The sequence below is a fragment of the Pelodiscus sinensis genome, chromosome 6 (genome assembly GCF_052426305.1).
Source record: "Pelodiscus sinensis isolate ZL-2025 chromosome 6, ASM5242630v1, whole genome shotgun sequence".
Classification (NCBI taxonomy): Eukaryota; Metazoa; Chordata; order Testudines; family Trionychidae; genus Pelodiscus; species Pelodiscus sinensis.
The window spans coordinates 83,540,533-83,564,157 of record NC_143057.1 but is presented as its reverse complement, the minus strand read 5'-3'; the positions used below and the strand labels follow the sequence as shown (position 1 = coordinate 83,564,157).

Here is a 23,625-nt window from a genome sequence, read left to right as displayed (position 1 = left end):
TTGGAGTGCCCGGAGTGCCCACACTGGGCACATCACACCACTCAGCCATCAGACTGGCTGCACTTGCCGCAGGCTGCCATCTGGGGAGAGGGGGCAATTGGGGGCTGCAGGAGAGCTTCCACCCCCAGAAGCCTGCAGAGCCAGCCCAGTCCTCCCCATCGGGGGCTCGTACCCCATTCTTCCCTCATCTCCTTCCACTTACCCTTCCCTAGCCCCTTTTCTTGATGTACAAAATAAAGGATAATTGTGTTCAAAAATGGAATCTGTCTTTATTGAACAAAACTGGGGGAGACTGGGAAAAGGAGGTGGGAGAGGGGAAGAGAGAGGGTGGGAGAGGGGAGGGCAACTACAATGATCAGGGGTTGGGAACAGGTCCCATATGAAGAGAGGCTAAAGAGACTGGGTCTTTTCAGCTTAGAAAAGAGGAGATGGAGGGGGGACAGGATAGAGGTCTCTAAAAGCAGGAGTTGGGTGGAGAGGGTGCATACAGAAAAGTTCTTCATTAGTTCCCATAAAGAAGGACTAGAGGACACCAAAGGAAAGGAATGGGTAGCAGGTTTCAAACTAGTAACAGAAAGTTGTTCTTCACAAAGCAAAGAGTCAACCTGTGGAACTCCTTGCTGCAGGAGGCTGTGAAGGCTACAACTAGAACAGAGTTTAAAGGGAAGTGAGATCAAGTCATGGAGGTTGGGTCCATGGAGTGCTATTAGCCAGGGGGTAGGAGTGGTGTCCCTGCCCAAGGTTTGTGGAAGGCTGGAGAGGGATGGCACGAGACAAATGGCTTGGTCACTGTCTTCGGTCCATCCCCTCCAGGGTCCCTAGGGTTGGCCGCTGTCGGCAGACCGGCTACTGGGCTAGATGGACCTTTGGTCTGACCCAGGACGGCCATTGTAAGCTCAGGGCTCAGGGTTGGGGGTCTCAGTGGACCCCCTTGATTTTCATGCACACCTGCTCCTGGGTGGCCAGGCCGGCAGGTCTCCTGCCCTAGACGGCCACTTTCCTGTGCCTAGTGCGGAGATCGTGGACGAGGTCCACGATGTCTGCACTAGCCCAGGCGGGTGCCCGCCTCTTGCGGTCTCGGGCAAGCTCCCGGGAGCCGCCAGCCTGGTCCCGGGAAGAGTGGGAGGGCTGGGGGGCATCGGGTGGCTGGCTCGAGCCGTGCCAGGTGCAGGGTCTGCTGGCTGGGTGCTGGCAGGCTTGCACCTGGCACGGGCACTGTAGCCAGCCCGTGCCCCTTTAAGGGGTCCGGGGCCGGGAGGGGGGCAATAGAGTTTCCCTGGTGTTGGCCAGAGTCGCCACCAGGAAAACCTGGGGAGGGCTAGCCTCCCACTAGTTCAAATTAAGGGGCTACACACCCCTTAATTCGAACTAGGCTTAATCCTTGTAAAATGAGGTTTTCCTAGTTCGAACTAAGCGCTCCGCTAGTTCGAATTAAGTTCGAACTAGCGGAGCGCTAGTGTAGCGCCTATGAAAGTTAGTTCGAACTAACATCCGTTAGTTCGAACTAACTCTGTAGTGTAGACATACCCTAAGAGCCTTAGTCCTGGACCAGAACTTTATTATGTATTAGGAGATTGCATCAACACAACTAAATCATTGTTTCTACACTAATGCAAACATTCAATATACAAACTGGGAGCTGATGCAGCTTCAACTAAAATGAACAAACCTTCCTAGTGCTACCCATTCATCCAGTTAGCAGTTATTTTAGTTTAAAGATAATGTTTAATCACATATGAATATATGTCGTACAAAATGAATCAGATTGTCAAATAGTGACAATCATTTGTAAAAAATTGTCATCCCTACTTTGAACTGTGAGTTCCAAATATTTTCTGTTAGACTCTTAAATATTTTAATATAGGTTTTTGTTTATATTGTTCACTATAAAAATTCTATTGTGCATTTATTTGGTTCAGTTATGAATTAGTTTAGTCCAAATTCCATAAGTGAGAAGAATGCCACAAAAAAGTAATAAATAATGAAACACAAACTGAATATGCAGAGGATTTTAAATAATAATGGTTTCCCTGCCCCCAAAATAAACAGAGCTCACTGAATGGATAAATGTTTGTAAACAGAAATGACAATTTAATATAATTGTTTTCACTATTTACATATTAAATGTTTAATAGGTAACAGCAAGGCCTATTTCAATGTCTGTATGAAGCAGACAATTTGTAACAGTTTATAGTGGAGGCCACCTGACCAACCTTAGCTGCCCACACATTGGCCCCTTGCATGCTCCCCTCCTTGCTACCTCCTCCCCCCAGTTCTCCGTCTCATAAGTCCCCTCTCCACTTTGCCTCACAACCCAACGGGTCACATCCTGCTCTCAGCAGTGTGGAGAACTAGTTCCTGGTAGGAACACTAGGCACATCTGCAGCTTTCCTTCCCTGCTGCCCTTAGCACCTAGGAAAACTTGAGATCCTTCTACATAGGGTGTTGCCCAGGAGAAGGCAAGCTCTACGTATGCCTAAAGCATGTGGAGCCACATGCAGTGCCAGATGGGCAGCCTCTCCACCTCTCAGATAAGTGTAGTAATTGAGAAGCAAATTCCAGCTTGTTCCTGACCCAAACAAACTGACTCCCAAGCACAGTCCCGGGCAGAAGTTAAAGCCCTTTTTGCCCCTCTGCTACCCCAATAGGCCCAGGCCCTGACTCCAGTGAGTGTGGGGCTGTTCCACCCTAGGTTTTATACCTGAGGTAGAAGCCACATGCAGCACCCGTTCCTCCAACAGAAGGTGCCCTCCTCAGCTGAGCCACCTCTGGCTGGGCTCTGGGGATGGTGGTTGTTTCAGAGAAATTGGGAATGGATCTGCTGGTTCCCCCCAGCTCCCTGCTGCAATACATTAGGAACAGCCCTGCTATGCCTGCTACCATTTCCTGCTCTAACAGCCCTGCCTCGCCCCAATGTGCTGCCCAGCTGGTTGGTCCCTCTATGGAAAGCGCCAGGACTTAGCCCGTTCTGCTCAGACTCCTGGACTGCACTGATTCCACCTTGCAAACTCTCTAGCAGCTAGAAATAGGACAGAATTGGGAGGACACATGACCCCACATGCCCCACCCCACGTCACCTCTGCTTTGAACTGTGACACAGAACTGTGATTATTATATAAGAAAAATCCATCTTTTGTATCCACCAGTGTGAGCAAAGGGAAGAGCTGCATATGTACCTTAAGGATCCAATATGCATGATTTCAATGCAGAATTGTGAACATTACATAAATTACAAGGATTTTATTACAGAAGGTATCACATTATATATATATATATATAGCAGCCCAATATCTGTGACTCTGTAATGCTGAAATGCTGGCTGTTCCCTCCGGGCGGCGCTGTTGCCTCCCGCCATGGTGCTTGGCTGACTTCTGCACTGCTCAGCCGGGCCACCGTCCAGGAGCAAGCAGCGCAAGCGGCCATTTGGGGTCCGCACTCCATGGGTGCTGCATGGGGAGCGCGAACCCCAAACGGCCACTTACACTGCTTACTCCCACATGGTGGCCCGGCTGAGCAGCGCAGACGTCAGCCAAGCGCCACGGCAGGAGCCAACAGCGCTGCCCAGAGGGAACAGCCAGGGGGCGGGGCCTTGACGAGCGTGCATCTCTGACATCAGGAAAGGGCGCCGGATTCAAAAGGAGGAAAGTAGAGCGGATGCAAAAGAGACAGAGAGGAGAACGGAGGAAGTGGAGGACAGCGAGAGAGAGAGAGAGTAAGAGAGACACAGCAGGAGGAGAAGAGAAACACAGGGGGAGAAGAGAAAGAGAGAAGGGGAGAGAGAGGCAGGAGGCAGACGAGAGCTGAGAGAGAGAGAGAGAGGGTGAGGCAGTTGGAGAGAGAGAGAGGCCGTTTGCGCTGCTTGCTCCCACGCAGCGGCCCGGCTGAGCGGCGCAGAAGTCAGCCAAGAGCCACAGCAGGAGGCGAAGGGGGGCGGGTTGGTGACATACATGGCCATGGGGCGGGACCTGGATGAGTGTGCATCCCCAATGGAGACAGAGGAGAGAGCAAGAGGCAGGAAGGGGAGAAGAGAAAGAGAGAGACGGAGAGAGAGGCAGAAGGTGGAAGAGAACTAAGAGAGAGAGAGAGAGAGAGAGAGAGATTTCAAAAGGGCTAACTTTAATAAATGAAGGAAATTAGTTAGGGAAGTTGATCGGACTAAAGAAATTATGGATCTTGAAGTGGAGGAGGCTTGGAATTATTTTAAGTTAAAGTTGCAGAAACTGTCAGAAGCCTGTATTCCAAGAAAAGGGAAAAAAATTATAGGCAGGTGTGTTAGACCAAGCATCTCAGAGAGGTGATTAAGAAAAAGCAGAAAGCATATAAGGAGTGGAAAATGGGAGGGATCAGTAAAGAAAGCTACATTATTGAGGTTAGAGCATGTAGGGACAACGTGAGAGAGGCTAAAAGTCAGGTAGAGTTGGACCTTGCAAAGGGAATTAAAACCAATAGTAAAAGGTTTTATAGCCATATAAATAGGAAAAAAACAAACAAAAAAAGAAGTAGGACCACTAATTACTAAGGATGGAGTAGAGGTTAAGGATAATCTAGGAATGGCCCAATATTTAAATAAATACTTTGCTTCAGTCTTTAATGAGGCTAATGAAGAGCTTAGGGATAATGGTAACATAACAAATGGGACTAAAGATATGGAGGTAGATATTGCCATATCCGAGGTAAAAGCCAAACTTGAACAGCTTAATGGGAGTAAATCGGGGGCCCAGATAATCTTCATCCAAGAATATTAAAGGAACTGGCACATGAACTTGCAAGTCCATTAGCAAAAATTTTTAATAAATCTCTAAACTCAGGGGTTGTACCATTTGACTGGAGAATTGCTAATATAGTTCCTATTTTTAAGAAAGGGAAAAAAAGCGACCCGGGTAACTATAGGCCTGTTAGTTTGTCATCTGTAGTATGTAAGATTCTGGAAAAAAATTTGAAGGAGAAAGTAGTTAGAGACATTGAGGCTAATGGCAATTGGGACAAATTACAACATGGTTTTACAAAAGATAGATCGTGCCAAACCAACCTGATCTCCTTTTTTGAGAAAGTAACAAATTTTTTAGATAAAGGAAATGCAGTGGATCTAATCTACCTCGACTTTAGTAAGGCATTTGATACAGTACCACCTGGGGAATTATTGGTTAAATTGGAAAAGATAGGGATTAATATGAAAGTTGAGAGGTGGATAAGCAACTGGTTAAAGGGGAGACTACAGCGGGTCATATTGAAAGGTGAACTGTCAGGTTGGAGGAAGGTTACTAGCGGAGTTCCTCAGGGATCAGTTTTGGGGCCAATTTTATTTAATCTTTTTATCGCTGACCTTGGCACCAAAAGTGGAAGTGTCCTGATAAAATTTGCGGATGACACAAAGTTGGGAGCTATTGCCAATTCAGAAAAGGATCGGGATATCATACAGGAAGATCTGGATGATCTTGTAAATTGGAGTGATAGCAATAGGATGAAATTTAATAGTGAAAAATGTAAGGTTATGCATTTAGGGATTAATAACAAGAATTTTATTTATAAGCTGGGGACACATCAGTTGGAAGTAACGGGGGAGAAAGACCTTGGAGTCCTGGTTGACTATAGAATGACTATGAGCCGCCATTGTGACATGGCTGTGAAAAAGGCTAATACGGTCTTGGGATGTATTAGGTGAGGTATTTCCAGTAGGGATAAGGAGGTGTTAGTGCCATTATACAAGGCATTGGTGAGACCCCATTTGGAATCCTGTGTGCAGTTCTGGTCTCCCATGTTTAAGAAGGATGAATTCAAACTGGAACAGGTATAAAGAAGGGCCACTGGGATGATCCGAGGAATGGAAAACCTGTCTTATGAAAGGAGACTCAAGGAGCTTGGCTTGTTTACTTTAACCAAAAGAAGGCTGAGGGGGGACATGATTGCACTCTTTAAATATATTAGAGGGATAAATACCAGGGAGGGAGAGGAATTATTTAAGCTTAATACCAATGTGGACACAAGAACAAATGGATATAAGTTGGCTAGTAGGAAGTTTAGACTTGAGATTAGACGAAGGTTTCTAACCACTAGAGGAGTGAGGTTCTGGAATGGCCTTCCAAGGGAAGTAGTGGGGGCAAAAGATCTATCTGGTTTCAAGATTAGATGGGTTTATGAAGGGGATGGTTTGATGAGATAACATGATCTTGGTAACTAATTGACCATTCATTATCAGTGGTAAATAGGTCAACGGAGGGATGATAGGAGTTACTATAGAGAACTTTCTGGGTGTCTGGCTGGTGAGTCTTGCCCACATGCTCAGGGTTTAGCTGATCGCCATATTTGGAATCAGGAAGGAATTTTCCTCCAGGGTAGATTGGCAGAGGCCCTGGAGGTTTTTTGCCTTCCTCTGTAGCATGGGGTACAGATCACAGCTGGAGGATTCTCTGCATCTTGGGGTCTTCAAAGTATTTGAAGGCTTCAATATCTGAGATATAGGTGAGAGGATTATTCTAGGAGGGGTGGGTGAGATTCTGTGGCCTGCACTGTGCAGGGGGTCAGACTAGATGATCATAATGGTCCCTTCTGACCTTAAAGTCTATGAGATGGAGCGAGAGACTAGAGGTTCAGGAGAGAAGACCGACTTGGAGGAGAGATCTGAAAATTCCATCTTATGGTGGGCTAATTGGCTAGTTATCAGTAACAAGCTGAAATATGTTCTCTTCCAGGTATTGATAAAAATGTTAAATAAGCCCTGTGGGGCTCTGTTAGCAATGATTCCCCAGTTATAATTACAAATGTGGGAGCAGTTTAAGCATTTGTTTGTCTATGCTCCTGGTAGACTATCCATATAGATCAGTGGTCCCCAACCATTTGGAGCTGCCGGGCGTCAGGGGGCGGGGCCGTTCGCCGGCTGGGCGCCAGAGGGCGGGGACACTCGTGCGCCCGGGGACGGGGCCGCGCATAAACCACACCTCCATGAGCCACGTGCCTGGGGCCAGCAACCCCATGTGCTGTGTGGCCACGGGCGGGGCCGCCCATTCGCCGCAAGCCTGGGGCCAGCACCCTCTGGAGCCGCGCGCCCAGAGCCGGCACCCCCTATTGCTGTGCGGCCAATTTGCTGTGCACCCAGGACCGGTGCTCCCCATGCGCTGCACACCGGAGGCACGGGCAGCCAAATCGCTGCGTGCCCGGGGCCGGCTAGCCCCGAGCACTTGGCAGGCGCACACAAATGCCCTCCCGGGCACCATGGCGCCGTGTTGGGGACCACTGATGTATATATATATATATATATATATATATATATATATATATATATAGTAACCCAATGTCTGTGACTCTGCTGGCTGTTCCCTCTGGGCGGTGCTGTTGTCTCCCTGGCTGTTCCCTCTGGGCGGTGCTGTTGCCTCCCTGGCTGTTTCCTCTGGGCGGTGCTGTTGCCTGAGTCAAATCCTTCTCCTCCCGCTGTGGTGCTCAGCTGACTTCTGCACCGCTCAGCCAGGCTGCCGTGGGGGAGCAAGCGGCGCAAGTAGCCATTTGGGCGCCACGGTCCCCATGCAGCACAGCATGGGGAAGGGGAAAGGAGGCTGGGTGGTGACATATTTGGCCAGGGGGCGGGGCCTGGTCCTGTACGTCACTGCCCCGACCCACCCCCCTTCTCCTCCCGCCGTGGCGTTCAGCTGATTTCTGTGCCACTCAGCTGGGCTGCCGCGGGGGAGCCCAAACGGCCACTTGCTCTGTTTGCTCCCCCGCAGTGACCTGGCTGAGTGATGCAGAAGTCAGCCGAGTACCACGGTGGGAGGCGAAGGGGGCTGGGGCGCTGACGTACACGCTCAGCCAGGCCACCGCATGGGAGCAAGTGGTGCAAGTGACCGTTTGGACTCCGCGGTCCCCGAGGGAGAGGCAGGAGGGGGAGGAGAAGAGAAAGAAATATACAGAGAGGGAGGGAAGGGGAGGCAGGAGGAGGAGGAGAGAGAGAGAAAAAACACACATGGAGCGAGAGACTGGAGGCTCAGGAGAGAAGACCGACATGAAGGAGAGACCTGAAAATCCCGTCTTATGACGGGCTAATGGGCTAGTTGTTGTTAGAATGAGGCAGAGCTGAATTGAATGGTGGAGGCAGTAGTTAGCTCTGCATAGCAGCAATGTGTTTCCAAGATCTGTGGGTTACTTAACATGTGAGATAAAGCTGTGATTGTGATATGAGGATCTATGTTTTGCATCCTCTCCTGGGTGAGGAAAGAGAAGCAGTGCATGTATCCCTACAGGATGCAGTACACAACATTTCTATAAAAAACTGTTTAAGTTTTGTCAAGAGATAGGTCTTTTATTATGAAGCATACTGTCAGCAGTGAGGAAGAGTAAAAGAAGATTCTAATGCTTTAATAATAGTTAAGTGAAAATATAGGTTGAGATGGTATCCTGTGAGTAATGGTATATCTACATTTGAGCTGGGAGGTGTGATTACCAGCTCATGTAGACATAGCTTGAGCAGAGCTAGTACCACTAACACACTAAAACTAGCAGCTCAGCCAGGGTAGCATGGGCAGCAGCTCAAGCATGCTACCTGAGTACAAACTTGCCTGGAATCCTTGTATATGTAATTGGATAGCTAGCCTGAGATAGGGATGTAAGCAACTAGTTGACTAGTCAACTATCCGATAAGCATAAGCTGATCACACAGTCGACAAGTCCCTTGACTAGTCGGAAGCAGGAGCTGGTGCTGGGGGGAGCTGGCCTAAAAGCTGGTTACCCCAAGCACCGTCTCTTCGGGGGACAAGGGAGGCAGCGGGATAGCGGGGACCAGGTGCAAGCCAGGAATCAGCTGATTCCCGGCTCATGCCAGGCCCAGGATGTTGTGCCTCTGCTTTTTAAATGTATTAAGAGCCTGCTGTTTCTTCATATATTATAAAAGCAGAAGTGCAGCGGGGGGGGGGGGGGGGAGAGGGGGGCCCAGCATGAGCAAGACAGCTGATTCCCGGCTCATGCCGGATCCCCCACGCTGCGCACCAGCCTTTTCAATGTATTAAGAGCCTATTGGCTGGGCTGCAGCAGGGGCTGGGATCTAACCCCGCTGTGGCTCCCCAGCTTATCAACTAATCAACTAGTCAATAGAAATTCCATCAACTAGTCAATTAGTTGATTAAACTAAATTTAACATCCCTAGCTTGAGCTGCTGCCCATGCTACTCTGTGTAGCTATTTTTATCATGCTAGTTCAAGTCAAGCTAAACAGATCCATCTACACAAGCTGGGAATCACACCTCCCAACTCAAATGTAGACATACCTTCAGGACAAGGGATCTATAAAAGACTGTAAAATGGTTCTTAACCTGTACATTTGGTATTTTTTCTGGGTAGTTGGCAAAGCATGAGAGTGTATGCCAGGATACGAACACTTCCAAATCTTATAGTGCTAATAGCCAGTATGAATATGTGCTCTACAGATATTCAGGCACTGCTGGCAGAAGGAAGATGGTGTGCAACATGTTTTCTCCCCCCTCCATTTTTGTCCTTTGATAATATTATATAGAATCAGATACATGAGAGTGAATAGGTCATAAAAGGATGTGAAGAGCCTGTACATTTCAGCAACTGTGGGATAAAGGTATGTGTGTTAATGGTTAGCTGGGACATTGATGAGACAGGGAAGAGTTAAGGATGCCAGGGCTACCTTAGCTGTATAGTTCCTAGTTTTCCTCAACTCAGCATTCTGCAAGGGGACAACATATTACCCAGCAACTCTGACTTTCTGATAACGTAGCTTTTTTCCATTGAATTTCCTAGGGGGTTTTTTAAACAGAAAAAGACGTGTTGTTAGTAGGAGTTAGTAGACAGTAGTCATTTAGACATTAAGACATATCACATTCTACAATCTGCATATTGAACCAACTGCGCTCTCACACACACACACACACACACACACACACACACACACACACACACACACACACACACACACACACACACACACACACACACACAGAGAGAGAGAAAGAGCTGGGTCCACCAGCCCTGCTTAGGCATGTCTACCCAGTCATGCCCCTGACCCAATGAATGCATGCTCCTCTCCAACTTGACCCCTCCCCACCACAAGCAGGAAATGCATCTTCCTGAAGTCTTCACTCCCTTGTACACAAATGGTTCTGCTGCTGTTACTTACCCTTTCTGTAACCTGTCTCTCATGCAGTGCCTGGAAGGAAGGATAACCATGTTACAATGGAATAGCCCTTCCACCTGAGGCCCCACCCCTTCCAGGCAGCTTGTAAGCACTTCAGAAATTTGTGAAGTGGCCCGCCTTCAAAAATTACTGCCCACCCTTGGTCCAGAGCCTAGCCAGGAGCCACAGTAGCAAGGAAGAATGTGAGGAGGGCATGAACACAGACATGTATAAGTCTTGAGTGGAGCAATTGGAAGATGCTGGTAGCTAGTCAATTCAATTTGACAAAATGGAACACCAGTTTTGGTGCTGTGAAACAAGCACAGACTGGTGAGACTGCATAGTTACACAACTGTGGGGTGACCACCAGTGGTCTATGTGTGTAAAGCCACTTTCATGGAACTTTGCAAAATGCTTTCTCCTGCCCTGAAGTGGAGCAAAACCAGAATGAGACCCACTCTGACAGTGGAGAAGCAAGTGGCAATAGCCCTATGGAAGCTTGCAACACCAGACAACTACCAGTCACTTGGGAATCGATTTGGAGTGAGTAAATCTACAGTGGTGGCTGCTGTGAGCCAAGAAGCGAAGGCAATCAAACCTGTCTACTATGAAGGCTAGTAACTATAGGAAATGTGCAGGACATAGTGAAGGGGTATGCTAACTGCAGTGGGGTGATAGATGGAATGCATATCCCTATTTTGGCACCTGACCACCTTGCCAAAGAGTACATAAAACCACAAGGGCATCACAGGTGTGGGAATTAGTCTCCGAGGGGTAGCCGTGTTAGCCTGTATCTGCAAAACAATGTGGACTCCTGAGGCACCTTAAAGACTAATAGATTTATTTGAGCATAAGCTTTTGTGGGTAAAACCCACTCCATCAGATTTTGGAATCAGATGTGAGAACAGCAGCCTTCTGTTCCTGGAGACACCACTAAGAGTTGAATGGAAGCCCGCCCTTGACTCTCCTCCGCCCCCGCCCTCATTCTAGGTTGCCTGTGAGGGGAGACTATGGAAATTAGTGAGGTGGGCAGGCTGGTCAGCACTGTGTGAAGGAGGGCTCTGTGCTCCATATGCATCTCTTGTGCCTCTCCAGGAATGTTAGCAACTCTGTTTGCTGCCCCAAAAGCTCAAGATCTCCTCCTGAGTCTTGGCTTCACATTACTGCACATTCGCCTCTCCTCATGCTCCATTTGCATCTCCTGCAGCATCATTCTCTTCTACACACTTAATTGCGCCCTGTCCATGCAGGCAGATTCCATTTTCTCATTGAATATGTCATCCTAAATACATTTTTTTCCACCATCTGATCTGTGATAGCTGAACAGCTGGAGGAGTGAACAACAGAATCACTGTTGCACGCACTGTAACTAAAGACATGAAGGGCAGACTTTTAGAGTAGATACATGGAAGAACACAGAAAAAGTGAAGAGCAGACTTTAGATAATGTACATTGTAGAGCACAGAAGCTAATCTCTTATGATGAAAGAATATCTGTCCGACACAATAGGCATGTGTTATGTATAATGCCTAAGTTATGTTTTTAAGCACTCAATAGGCAGCAGGTATATCATGCTCATCTTAAGGGAGCAGCAGCTGGATTTAATATAGTGGCAGGTATGATAAGGACCAGATTGGGGTTCGCTCTTTTGCTTCCACTTTGAAAGTATGTACAGCAGGGTGGCTGCAAATGGCAGCTACCACAGCCAGGCAATCATCTTTGTTTACAAAGGGAGGCCACGGTTCTGAGGTACTGTACCAGGGGAGAAGTGCCAGATACAGCAGGGGCTCATGTGGTCACCATGCGTTCGCCCCCCCCCCATTTGCAAGGAGAGTGCAACTTTTCCTTCCCACAGGACCCTGCTGTGGAGAGAGGGGCCAGATGTGGCAGCAGGGCAGCGGATCACATGATGGCTGTGTGTTCAGTACCCACCATTTACTGGGAGAATGCAACTTTCCTTCCCACAGGAGTCTGCCAGTGGGTGTGGCGGGGGTTCAAGTGCAGTGGCTGGGCAGGGGCTCACGCAGTCAGCAAATCATGCTTTGTTGGGGATGAGCAAATGGAGGTGTACTGCCTCAGTGGTATCAGTTAATAGCTTCGCCTGCTTCATCCAGGTTGTCAGGTGCAATATCAGTCTTCTCCAAATCACACAGAACGATAATGGATATTGACTGAATGTGGCCAGAAACCTGGACTGTGAGCTGCAATGATGCCAGATCACTTACTGCTGGCTTGGTGTGGAAAGGTGTCCTACCATGGGGGACAGAATAAGACAGACCTCTCCAGAAACCTTGAGAAAAGAGTGAAACAATTCTTCTATGAACTTTATGGACATGTGCAGGGATGATTCCCGCTCTGAATCCAGACACATTAACAAACTGTTCTGGGAGTTCCCTCTATATAGGAAGAGTGGCCACCACAGATCACACCCAATTTCCTTAACCCACTTGTAGCATGATTAAAAATGTGAACTCACCAGTAGTGCCCTCCCCACGATCAGAGGCCAGCAGCGACACGTCGTGGGAGGAGGGAATTGTCTCCAAAGTTATAAAAAGGTCCTGGCTGTTGGTGAGACTGGATGCTCCGCTCACCTGATGACCGTTCTCCTCCTCCTCCTCCTCCATTTCTTCATCCACAAAGTCCTTCCCACTGTTGTCTGAAGCTGCCTGAAGAATCTCTTGGAAGCAATCCACAGACAGGACTGGGACATTGGCTGGGTCTTCCCCTAGAATCCTATATACCTGTCCATAGAAGTGGCATGTTTGCGGTGCTGACCCAGATTGTCCATTTGCATCCATTGTCTTCTGGTATCCTTGCCTGAGTTCCTTTATTTTCCCATAGCATTGCTGAGTATCCCTGGCATATCCTTTTTCCACCATGCCCAGTGCGATCTTGTCATAGATATCAGTGCTTCTTCTGCTGTTTCGTAGTTTTGACTGAACAAATCCCCACACAGCATTCAGGTCCAGGATTTCCTGCACACTTCATTCTGTAGCTAGTTTGTGAACCTGGGCATTTGTGGTCAGGTGTGCTGTCTGCTCTACTCACCATGCTGGTTAAACGGAAAATGGAATTCAGATTTTCCTGAGTCTTTTCCTGAGCACCTGGAGAGCAGCAGAGTTGAAAGCGCTGGCTAGAGCAGTCACTTTAGGGCACTGTGGAACATCTCGTGGAGTCCAAGAATGTCAACTTTCATAGCACTGCAATTGTACTACCCTAAAGTCGACTATGCAATAGAGGTGTTAAGAGTTTAACTGGTTAACCTGGTAACCGATAAGTTAATGCTTATCGGCAGGGCTCACCAAGCGGCAGTGAGCCCTGCTCGCCAGCTGTGCAGAACCGCACGCTGACCATGCGCAGAGCTAAAATCTACTTGCTACAGGTGAGCAGATTGCCTTAATTGTCATGCCCTGCTTATCGGTTCCAGGTAATAGTTAAGCTCTGGGTGGGGCCAGCAAGGCTGGCAGCCCACAAAGCTGGGAGCTCACAGCGCTAGCAGCCCACAAAGCTAGTGTGGCCAGCAGCCCATGAGGCCAGCAACACCAGGAGCTCACGAGGCCAGGATCCAGTGAAGCCGGTGGGTATGACAGCCTGCAAGCCCAGAAGTCCCTGAGGCTGGCAGCACCAAGAGCTCATGAGGCTGGCAGTCTATGAAGCTTGTTTAACCATGTAACCAATTTAAACTTAATTGCTTACATGTTTACTATTTTTCAGGCATTTTTACATCCCTACTCTGCAAGGTCAAATTTACCACTGCTCCTCTTGATGAGCAGGAGTACCAAAATCAACTTTAACACTCCGTAAAGTCAGTGAGCAGGCATGCTGGCTGGCTCCCAAAAGACTATAAATGCAGAGCTGAAGCAGGGGTAGCTGCCAGGACCTGGCATGAGCTGGGACTGGGTCAGCATGCCTGCCCACCAGCTTCCAAAGACTTTAAATGCAGAGCCACAGTGGGACTAACTGCCAGACCCAGCATGAGCTGGGACTAAGCCAATGTGTCTACCCGCCAATTCCCAAGCTCTTTCAATGAAGAGCTACAGCAGTTAATCGTGTAAACAGCTACACGTTCACATACCTATTCTGTAACCCAGTGAAATTCACTGGAGTCACTCCTGGTTTCCTCTCATGCACTTTACAGCTTGTCTACACCAGCAAGTTGCATTGGTTTAACTTAAATCTATTTAAAAATCAACTTGGTTAAATGGGTGCAAAGACCTGTGTAGACAGTCATTTCAGTTTAAGAGTTTATACTCATTTAGCTTTAGTGCAGGGGTGGGCAATAATTTTTAATGGGGGGGCCACTCCAAGATTTTGGCTAATGGTCAAGTGCCACATTTCTACTGAGGTGTGGAATCTGGGACAGAGGTTGGGTGCAGAAGGGAGTGTGGGGTAGGAGAATAGGGTGTAAGAGGGGGTGTGGCATCTGAGAGGGAGTTTTGGTGAAGGAGCGGGTTGTGATCTGGTGCAGAGTCCAGGAGGGAGTATGGGTGCAGGAGAGATTCTGACCTGGGAGAGGAGCTCTAGGAAAGGGTGTAGGATCTGGGAGGGAGTTGTGACCTGGGTGAAGGGGGTTTGGGTGATGTCTTAGAGCAGGGAAATGGGGTGTAGGGTCAAGGAGGGAGTATGGGTGCCAGAGAGGATTTTGGCCTGGGGAAAAGATGTAGGAGAGGGTTCAGGTTCTGGGAGGGGGTTGTGACCTGGGGGAAAGGCATACAGAGGATTTGGGTGGTGGCCTAGGGGAGGTAGTTGGGAAGAGAGAGAGAGGGTGGGGGTGCCAGAGGCAGGCTCTGGCTGGGAGGCGCTTACCTAGATAGCTTCCAGTAAGCAACCCTGCAGGAACTTGAAGGCTACAGTCATAAGCTGCTCCATGTGGCTCTGTTCCAGGTAGGGTAAAGGGGAGGGGGAGAGACGGAGGAGGCTTCATTGGCTGCCCCTGCCGTCAGCAAAATCTCTCAGCTGCTCTTGGTTGGAAACTGGCTAATGGGAGCTGAGAGATTTTGCTGAGGGGCTGGACAGAGTATATAGCCTCCCTCCTCACTCCCAGAATAGAGCAACTACATTTAAAGTGGTTGCCGCTGTGCTTAAGGGTCCCAGCGAGGCAATCACTGGCCAGATCCGGTGACTTGGCGGGCCAGATTCAGCCTACTGGCAGCCTCTTGCCCACCCCTGCTTTAGTGAGTAAGGATTTGACTTAAGCTAAATGGATATAAGCCACTCTTACACCTAAATAAGTCCTGTTCAATACATCTTTGGTGCTCAGAAGCATGAAAAAATCCAACCTAACTCTGCAGTGTAGAAACTACAGTAGATGGAGAGAATAATGTTTCTGTTGACCTAACTACCATCACTAGATGAGGTAGTCATCCTACAGAGAAAGAAAACCTTCTTCCATCACTGCATTCACACAACGGCTACGTCTACATTGGCCCCTTCTCCGGAAGAGGCATGTTAATTTCCAACTTTAGAATAGGGAAATCGCGGGGGATTTAAATAAACATGGCCGCCGCTTTTTTTCCGGCTTGGGGAAAAGCCGGAAAAAAGTGTCTAGACTGGCGCGATCCTCCTGAATAAAGCCCTTTTCTGGAGGATCTCTTATTCCTACTTTGAAGGCGGCTTTGCTCGGGTGTCTCTGGTCTGCTGGGGGGGTCCAGCGGCTTTGGACTCCCCCAGCAGAGCAGGGGGACAGGAGCAAAGCCGCCCAGGCGGCGGGGGTCCCGCTGCCTGGGCGGCTTTGCTCGGGTGTCCCTGGTCTGCTGGGGGGGGTCCAGCGGCTTTGCTGGACCCCCCCAGCAGACCAGGGAGACCGGGAGAAGCTTTTCTCACCCTGGAGGACACCGGTGGTGACCCGCCGCCCGCGAGCTCCGGGGCGAGAAAAGCCCTGTTCGTAAGTGCGGATCTGACATAAGTCGGATCTGCGTAAGTCGGGGACTGCCTGTAAGCTATTTCAAAATAAGATATGCAATTGACATAGCTCAATTTGGTAATTTATTTTGAGTTAAACCTTGCAGTGCAGATGCACCCTATGCTTCCATAATATACTCCAACATAATGCACTTTTATATAAAGGTTTTAAATCATATGCCATGTGTCAGATTTTACAAGTACAAAATCTAGACTCAGGTGGTGTCTAGACTATACCTCTCTGTTGACAGAGATGTAGATTAGGCATGTCGAAATTGCTAATGAAGTGAGGATTTAAATATCCCATACTTCATTAGCATAAACATGGCCACCGCTTTTTTTCAAAACGGAGCTTTTTCGAAAGAAAAAAAAAAGGCAGTCTAGACGTGGCTCTGTTGAAAAATAAACCCTTTTTCGAAAGATCCTGTAAACCTCATTTTTGAAGGATAAGGGATCTTTCGAAAAAGGGTTTATTTTTCAACAGATCCGCATCTAGACTGCCATTTTATTTTTAAAAAGCTGTTTTGAAAAAAAGCAGCAGCCATGTTTATGCTAATGAAGCATGGGATATTTACATCCCCGCTTCATTAGCAATTTGGGCGTGCTTGATTTGCATCCCTGTGTTGACAGAGGGATGCAGTCTAGACGTAGCCTCAGTCTCTCAGCTTCAGAAACATCCAATCTATAGTAGGTTATAAATTTATTTCAACAATACATTAAATTATAGGCAACACTGACACTGAGTCTGGTTTAGGAAAAAAATGCTGATAGTGTTCTGTACTAATTTACTTCTCTGCCTCATTAAAATATGCCATTTTCTACTTGTCTGTGAGGATAAATGAGTCAATAAAATATTTCATGCACAATACTCAAAATTTTCCACAGTGAGACGAGTAATCAGTGGGCGAAGTATTATACTGTTTTTAGATGTATTTTAATTTTTACCTGCCCAGACAATCTGCAAGAGTGGATTAATTTAATACATAATCACTATCTGGGGGCAGAGTGACAAGACAGAGTTATAGCAAAATGTTTCTTTCAGATGCATGAATTGGGCTCCTGGGCCTTGTCTTCACCAAGCTTTAATTAAATAGCTATATTCTCAATCTCTCACTGTTGCGCTACCACTGGAAAAGCTATACTGATGATAAAGTTAGTGCACATCAGCTGCTAACATTTTTACCTTTCTGTTGTGTAGCTCCTCAACATCAAGACTACATTAGTGAAGTTGCACCTATGGGGGATTTTAGAGTAAAAGCTCAATGCAGACAGAGTGGCCTGGATTTTGGCCTCCACTGCAGTTGCTGTACACTAGCTCTGGAAGGATTCCTCAGTGGTGCAGAAACGGTATAATGTAGTTTATGTTACCTCTCCTTGTAGCCCTAGCATTAGGGTACACCAGGGGCATGATTGGGAAGACAGAGATATAGGAAAGGTGGAAGCATCCCCAAATTACATGGTACTCAAGTTATTCAGGGCTGCTGGACAGCTCCCTCCACAAAGAGACACAGCAACTGACTACATTAAAGGGGTGGAGAACCTTTTTGGGTAGGGGGACACCAAAATATCAGTCGGGTGCCACACTCACTCACCTGGCCACCAATTGAGTTGCAGGGGGAAAAAAACCCTCATAGATGGGGCCTCCCAACTGAGAAGCAGGAAAATAAACACATTCAGCTCACTCCCCTCAAGCCAAGATACCATAAAGTCACTTTCCCTCAGGCTATGTCAAATACAATCCAGCTGCAGTCCAGGTTCAAGACTAGAGTTGGAAGTTAAGAACTCTGCATATATGTGATGGTTGAATTTGATTCTTAAATCAATATTCATGCTAGCCACAACTTCTAAACTAAAAGATGAAAATAACTGATTTCTAATCAATTTCACATGCTCATAATGCCAATAATTACTCTTTGTGTTTAAATATTTTTGAGTTTGGTCTACTGATTAATTTGGGGGAAAAGATGTCCACTTTCCAGCCATTTTATAAACAACACATACTTACAAAAAGGAGTTTGCTCTTATTGTAAAAACATATGACTCCCCATCACCACCATGCTCCCAAGCATAACTCAAAAATAGCTGTCAATTTCTAATATGGTATGCAGAAAGAGTTTTCATCAATAGAACATGTTTTGCCAATTTTTTAAACTGTGGTTAAAAGAGTGGACAAGGGCTTTGGGTTTAATTCTGTTCTGCCACAGGCTGCCTGTGTATCCTTGAGCACAGAGTAATATTGGTAAAGTGCTCAAACACAATGAAGATAAGCACTAGATAAAAAATTAAATAGGCAAAGTTATAAGGAAGAATGTGCAATGAAAATTCCTTAAACTGCAACCTGCACGGTTAGATAATATAGTCTATTCATGTACAAAAATATACAGCATTGTGTGTGCAATTTCCCAATTCCACTCCTGAAACTAAAGATTGTGAATTCGAGATATTAATACCTTCAGAGCAAGAAGCAGTAGTGATTACAAATGGAGCAAGCCACTTAGTACCAAACCAAAAAGCCTTCCAGTCCTCTGTATTTCCACTATTCCATTAGTGCAAAGGATTTACAAGTTCTATGAGCAAAGCCTGCTGAATACATACCTAAATCAGTGATGGATTTTTCTGCCCGTTAAAAAACAACTAAGTCTTATGGCACCTTTGAAACAAGTGTCAGAGGGGTAGCCCTGTTACTCTGAATCTGAATAAACAACAAGAAGTCCTGTGGCACCTTATAGACTAACAGATTTATTGGAGCATAAGCTTTCGTGGACAAAGACCCACTTTGTCAGATGTTTGTGCCCACGAAAGCTTATACCTTAATAAACGTCAGTCTTTAAGGTGCCACAGGACTCCTAATTGTTTTTGCAGATACAGACTAATATAGCTACATCCCTAATACTTGCCCCTTTAGCTTTTCTCCCATGGAAAACAAAATATCCACACAACCAAATGTAGATAGCAGGGGAGACACTGACAGGCACCATGAAGGGAGCAAGGCAAAAGAAAATACGGCAAAGTCTACGCTACAAAGGAAACTTTCGTTTCTTGACTCTGCAGGTTACATTTGTAGCCTGGGCATGACATCAACCTGGGCTGCAGCATCGCGATGGCAGGCTCTTAGCACACAGCCCCAGCCCTGTAGGGCCCCCAGCCTCCTGGAGCAAAGACACCGCGTCAGTGCCGTTAACCAGCGCGGTGCCTGAGCCCAGAGTAGGGGCTCCCCGCCCCAGCCTTGCGGACACTAGAGCTACTCACCCCTGATGCCTCGAGGAGGCAGGATCGCGGGCGTGTCTGCACTGCCGCCGCCCCTCGCCCCGCCCGCCCCCGGCGCTCAGACACCTACCCACACCATCCCAGAGCCCGGCGGCAGGCGAGTGGCGAGGGACGGGAGCGGCCCGTCCTCTGCCGCTGCGTCTCGGCGCCCGGCAAGACAACGCGGCTCCAACCCCTGAAATGGCTGAACAAAGGGAACCAGGATTCGCCGCCACCGCCCGTCCCATTGGTCCGGGGGCGGGATTGGGGGGCGGGGCCCGGCACGCTGGGGCTCTACAGGCCTGTAACCCTGGCAACGGCGGCTCCCGCGGCGCCATGTGGCCTGGGTGTGTGATGGAGATGAAAGTGAAATGGCTGCCCCGCCCCAGCCCCATTCCCTAACTCTAGCCTCTGCCTCCTTCCCTCAGAGACACCAGTAGGCACTCCATAGGCTCCCAGGCCCGGCGCACACACCGAGTCCTGGCTCCCAGGCCCTGCAGTCATAAACACACACAGCCTGCTCCTTTGTCTCCCACCCACAGCACAGTCACAAGCACACACTCCCCTGCCTGCCAGGCCCTACACAGTCACAAACACAGCCCACTCCCAGTCTCTTCCCTCCCTGCTAAGTACCCCCCTCACTGAGCATCTCCATACACCAAGTCCACTATCTCCCAGTCAATATCAGCCCAGGCCCCTTGAGTCCCACATGCAAACAGTCCTCTTTTACAAAGCTTCCCTTTCTTCCAAACACCATTCTAAGAGGTTCCCACATTCCTGGATTGGTTCCACCTCTTGAGATTTTATTATGAGTCTTGCAATATAACATGGTCTGTTTCTTAAGGACCCAGCTTCATGTGGAATAGTGGTAGAAATGTAGCTGTGTTAGTCTGGTGCAGCTGAAACAAAAACAGGACTATGTAGCACTTTAAAGACTAACAAGATGGTTTATTAGGTGATGAGCTTTCGTGGGCCAGATCCACTTCCTCAGATCAAATAGTGGAAGAAAATTGTCACAACCATATATACCAAAGGATACAATATTAAAAAATTAACACATATAAAAAGGACAAATCAAATTTCAGAACAGAAGGGGTATGGAGGGGAAAGGGAAGGGGGGGAGGTAAATGTCTGTGAGCTAATGATATTAGAGGTGATAATTGGGGAAGCTATCTTTGTAATAGGTAAGATAATTAGCGTCTTTATTCAAATTTGCATGTAAAGTGTCGAATTTAAGCATGAATGACAGTTCAGAGGATTCTCTTTGAAGTGAAGTCTTAAAAGGTCTTTGAAGAAGGATGCAGGTAATCAAGTTGTTGAGACAATGTCCTTTCTGGTTGAAATGGCAAGAAACTGTTTTTTCTTTGTGATCCTGTCTGATATCTGTTTTGTGGGCATTGATCCTTGGGCGAAGTGTCTGAGACGTTTGTCCAATGTACATAGCGGACGGACACTTTTGGCACATGATTGCATAAATTATATTTCTGGATGCGCAGGAATATGTGTTCTTGATCTTATAACTTGGTTGGGTCCAATAATGGTATCAGCAGAGTGACTATGTGGACAAAGCTGGCAACGGGGTTTGTTGCAAGGGAAGGTACCAGGGTTGATGTTAGTGTGGTATGTCCTGTGGTTGTTGGTAAGAATCATCTTGAGGTTAGGTGATTGTCTATAGGAGACTATGGGTCTGTCTCCCAGAGCCTCTTGGAGTTTAGTATCCTGTTCCAGTATAGGCTGTAGTTTATTGATAATGTGTTGGACAGGTTTAAATTGGGGGCTGTAGGTGATGACAAGTGGTGTTCTATTGTTGGTTTTCTTTGGTCTGTCTTGAAGTAGTTGGGTTCTAGGTATTCGTCTGGCTCTTTCAATTTGCTTTTTTATTTCTCCGGGTGGGTAGATGAGGTTTATAAATGCTTGGTAGAGATCCTGAAGTTTCTGGTCTCTGTCAGTGGGATTAGAGCAGATGCGGTTGTATCGAAGGGCTTGGCTGTAGATGATGGATCGTATTGTGTGTTCTGGATGGGAACTGGAGGCATGTAAGTAACTGTATGAGTCAATGGGTTTTCTGTAGAGAGTGGTGTCTAATTTTCCATTGCTAATTTGTACTGTCGTGTCCAGGAAATGGATCTCTTGTGTAGAATGGTCCAGGCTGAGATTGATGGTGGGTTGTAGGTTGTTAAAATCTCTGTGAAATGTCTCCAGTGTTTCTTGGCCATGTGTCCAAGAGTTAAGACTGAAAGCGTATTTCAGTCTTAAACCTGTAGAGAAGGTTTAAGTCTTACCCCTGTAGAGAAGGGGTAAAAGAGGACGGGAGTTGAGGAAACGTTGTTCTAGGTCAGCCATAATGATATTAGCATACTGTGGGGCCATGTGTGTACCCATGGCTGTGCCGCTGATCTGGAGGTATTAGTTGTTCTCAAACTGGAAATAATTGTGGGTGAGAACAAAGTTACATAGGTCTGGTATCAGATTGGCAGTGGTGTCCTCTGGGATAGTGTTTCTAATTGCTTGTAATCCGTCTTCATGTGGGATGTTGGTGTATAGAGCTTCTACATCCAAGGTGGCAGGGATGGTGTTATTGGGGAGGTTATCAATGTTTTGTAGTTTCTTTAGGAAGTCAGTAGTATCTCGGAGATAGCTGGGGGTATTGGTTGCGTAGGGTTTGAGAAGAGAGTCTACATAGCTGGATAAACCAGTAGCGAGTGTGCAGATACCAGAGATGATGGGACGTCTGGGGTGTCCAGCTTTATGGATCTTGGGAAGCAGATAGAACAATCCTGGTCGGCGGTCAGAAGGTGTTTCTGTGTGGATTTGTTCCCGAGTAGCTGTAGGGAGGCTTTTAAGGAGACAGTGTAAGCGGCAGCCATTTTTATGCTAATGAAGCGGAGGAGATTTAAATCCCCGCTTCATTAGCAATTGCGATACGTCTAATTTGCATCCCTTTTACAAAAAAGGGATGCAATCTAGATGTAGCCATGGGATGGTAATATTGCAACACCTCCATCCACAAGCTTCTGTTTCTTAAAGTGATTTGAACTCCTTTCAACAGTGTCCCCACACCTAAGTCACCGTGCTCTGACAGTGCACTGCACATATAGTCCTATTTCCCCTGGCCCAATAAAGGCAGCCACATACATTCCTATCACAGCTCCCTCATTGTCTCAGCCATTGCTCAATTCTAATACATGGTTCCACACAGTTATACCTATAGTAAATCCTCCTTTCCTCAACACACATAAAATCTCCATGCAGCACTTTTATGCGTGTAACCCTTCTGCCGGGTAGGCAGCAGCCAGTGCCGGGTTCAATATCTAGGGGTCTATCTCACACAGAACCGGCTCGAGCCCCTACCCAGTAACCTGGGAAATTCACACACCCCTGGGTGCCTCTGAGAGGCAATGCTTCCCCACTTGCAAGCACAGAGTCTGAATGTAGGAAAGAAACATTTAATGAAACAGAGAGAGAAGTCATACTGCATTAACTTAGGAAAATACTACAAACAGAGTTCAAAGCCCAAACATGAGCTAACTCCCCCCTCCCTCCAGCCAAGAATCACCCGAAGTCCCAAAGTTCGACACCCCAAAAGTCTCTGTCCCTGGTCAGTGCCACCCAGAGTCGAAAAGTTCACCCGCAGGGTTTTACCTCCCAACCTGGGTAGAAATGGGGGTGGGGAGATAGATAGGGGGCAACTTACATGGTCCAAGCCTGATGGCCCCACCTCTCCATAGGGTTCTGCTGCAGTCTTTAACGCGAGCCACTCCGCCATGCTCCACCAACTGTCTCGTTCCACTCTACCGGATGGTCCGCTGGTCGCCTGGCACCACTCCTACCAACCGCCTGCCAGTGGTTCCCACCAGCCATTCTGCTGGCCGCCACCACTTCACTGGCTGCAATGGGTCTGGCTCCCAGCCAAACCAGTGATTTCAGCTCTTAGTGATTTTAATTCTTTAGCCACCACCTAGACTGGCAAAGGATTCCAGCTTCCACTGGACTAGCAAAAAGACTCCTCATGGGCTGCATCTACACTGGCATGATTTTGCGCAAATACTTTTAACGGAAAAGTTTTTCCATTAAAAGTATTTGCGCCAGAGAGCGTCTATACTGGCATGTGCCTTTGCGCAAAAGATTTGCTTTTGCGCAAAAGCATCTGTGTCAGTGTAGATGCTCTCTTGTGCAAGAAAGCTCCGATGGCCATTTTAGCCATCGGGCTTTCTTGTGCAAGAAATTAATGTTGCCATCTACACTGGCCCTCTTGCACAAGAATACTTCCACAAGAGGGCTTATCCCTGAGTGGGAGCGTCAGAGTATTTGACATCTACACTGGCAGCTTCTTGTGCAAGAACTCTTTTGCGGAAGAGT

The 23,625-nt window shown here is 47.5% G+C and overlaps 1 protein-coding gene across 2 annotated transcripts in view; it reads right to left on the bottom strand.

The window, feature by feature from the left end:
* TNPO1 (transportin 1) overlaps positions 1 to 19,503 on the bottom strand; it is a 197,764-nt gene extending 178,261 nt beyond the window's left edge. Inside the window, exon 1 of one of the 2 annotated variants that reach the window (XM_006124293.5) lies at positions 19,358 to 19,503. In XM_006124293.5, the coding sequence (XP_006124355.1) occupies positions 19,358 to 19,366 (9 nt within the window). In that variant the 5' untranslated portion in view covers positions 19,367 to 19,503. Of the gene's footprint in view, positions 1 to 19,269; positions 19,289 to 19,357 lie in introns of those variants that run through there. The other variant, XM_025185277.3, reaches the window with a different exon arrangement.
* Positions 19,504 to 23,625: the final 4,122 nt, after the last annotated feature.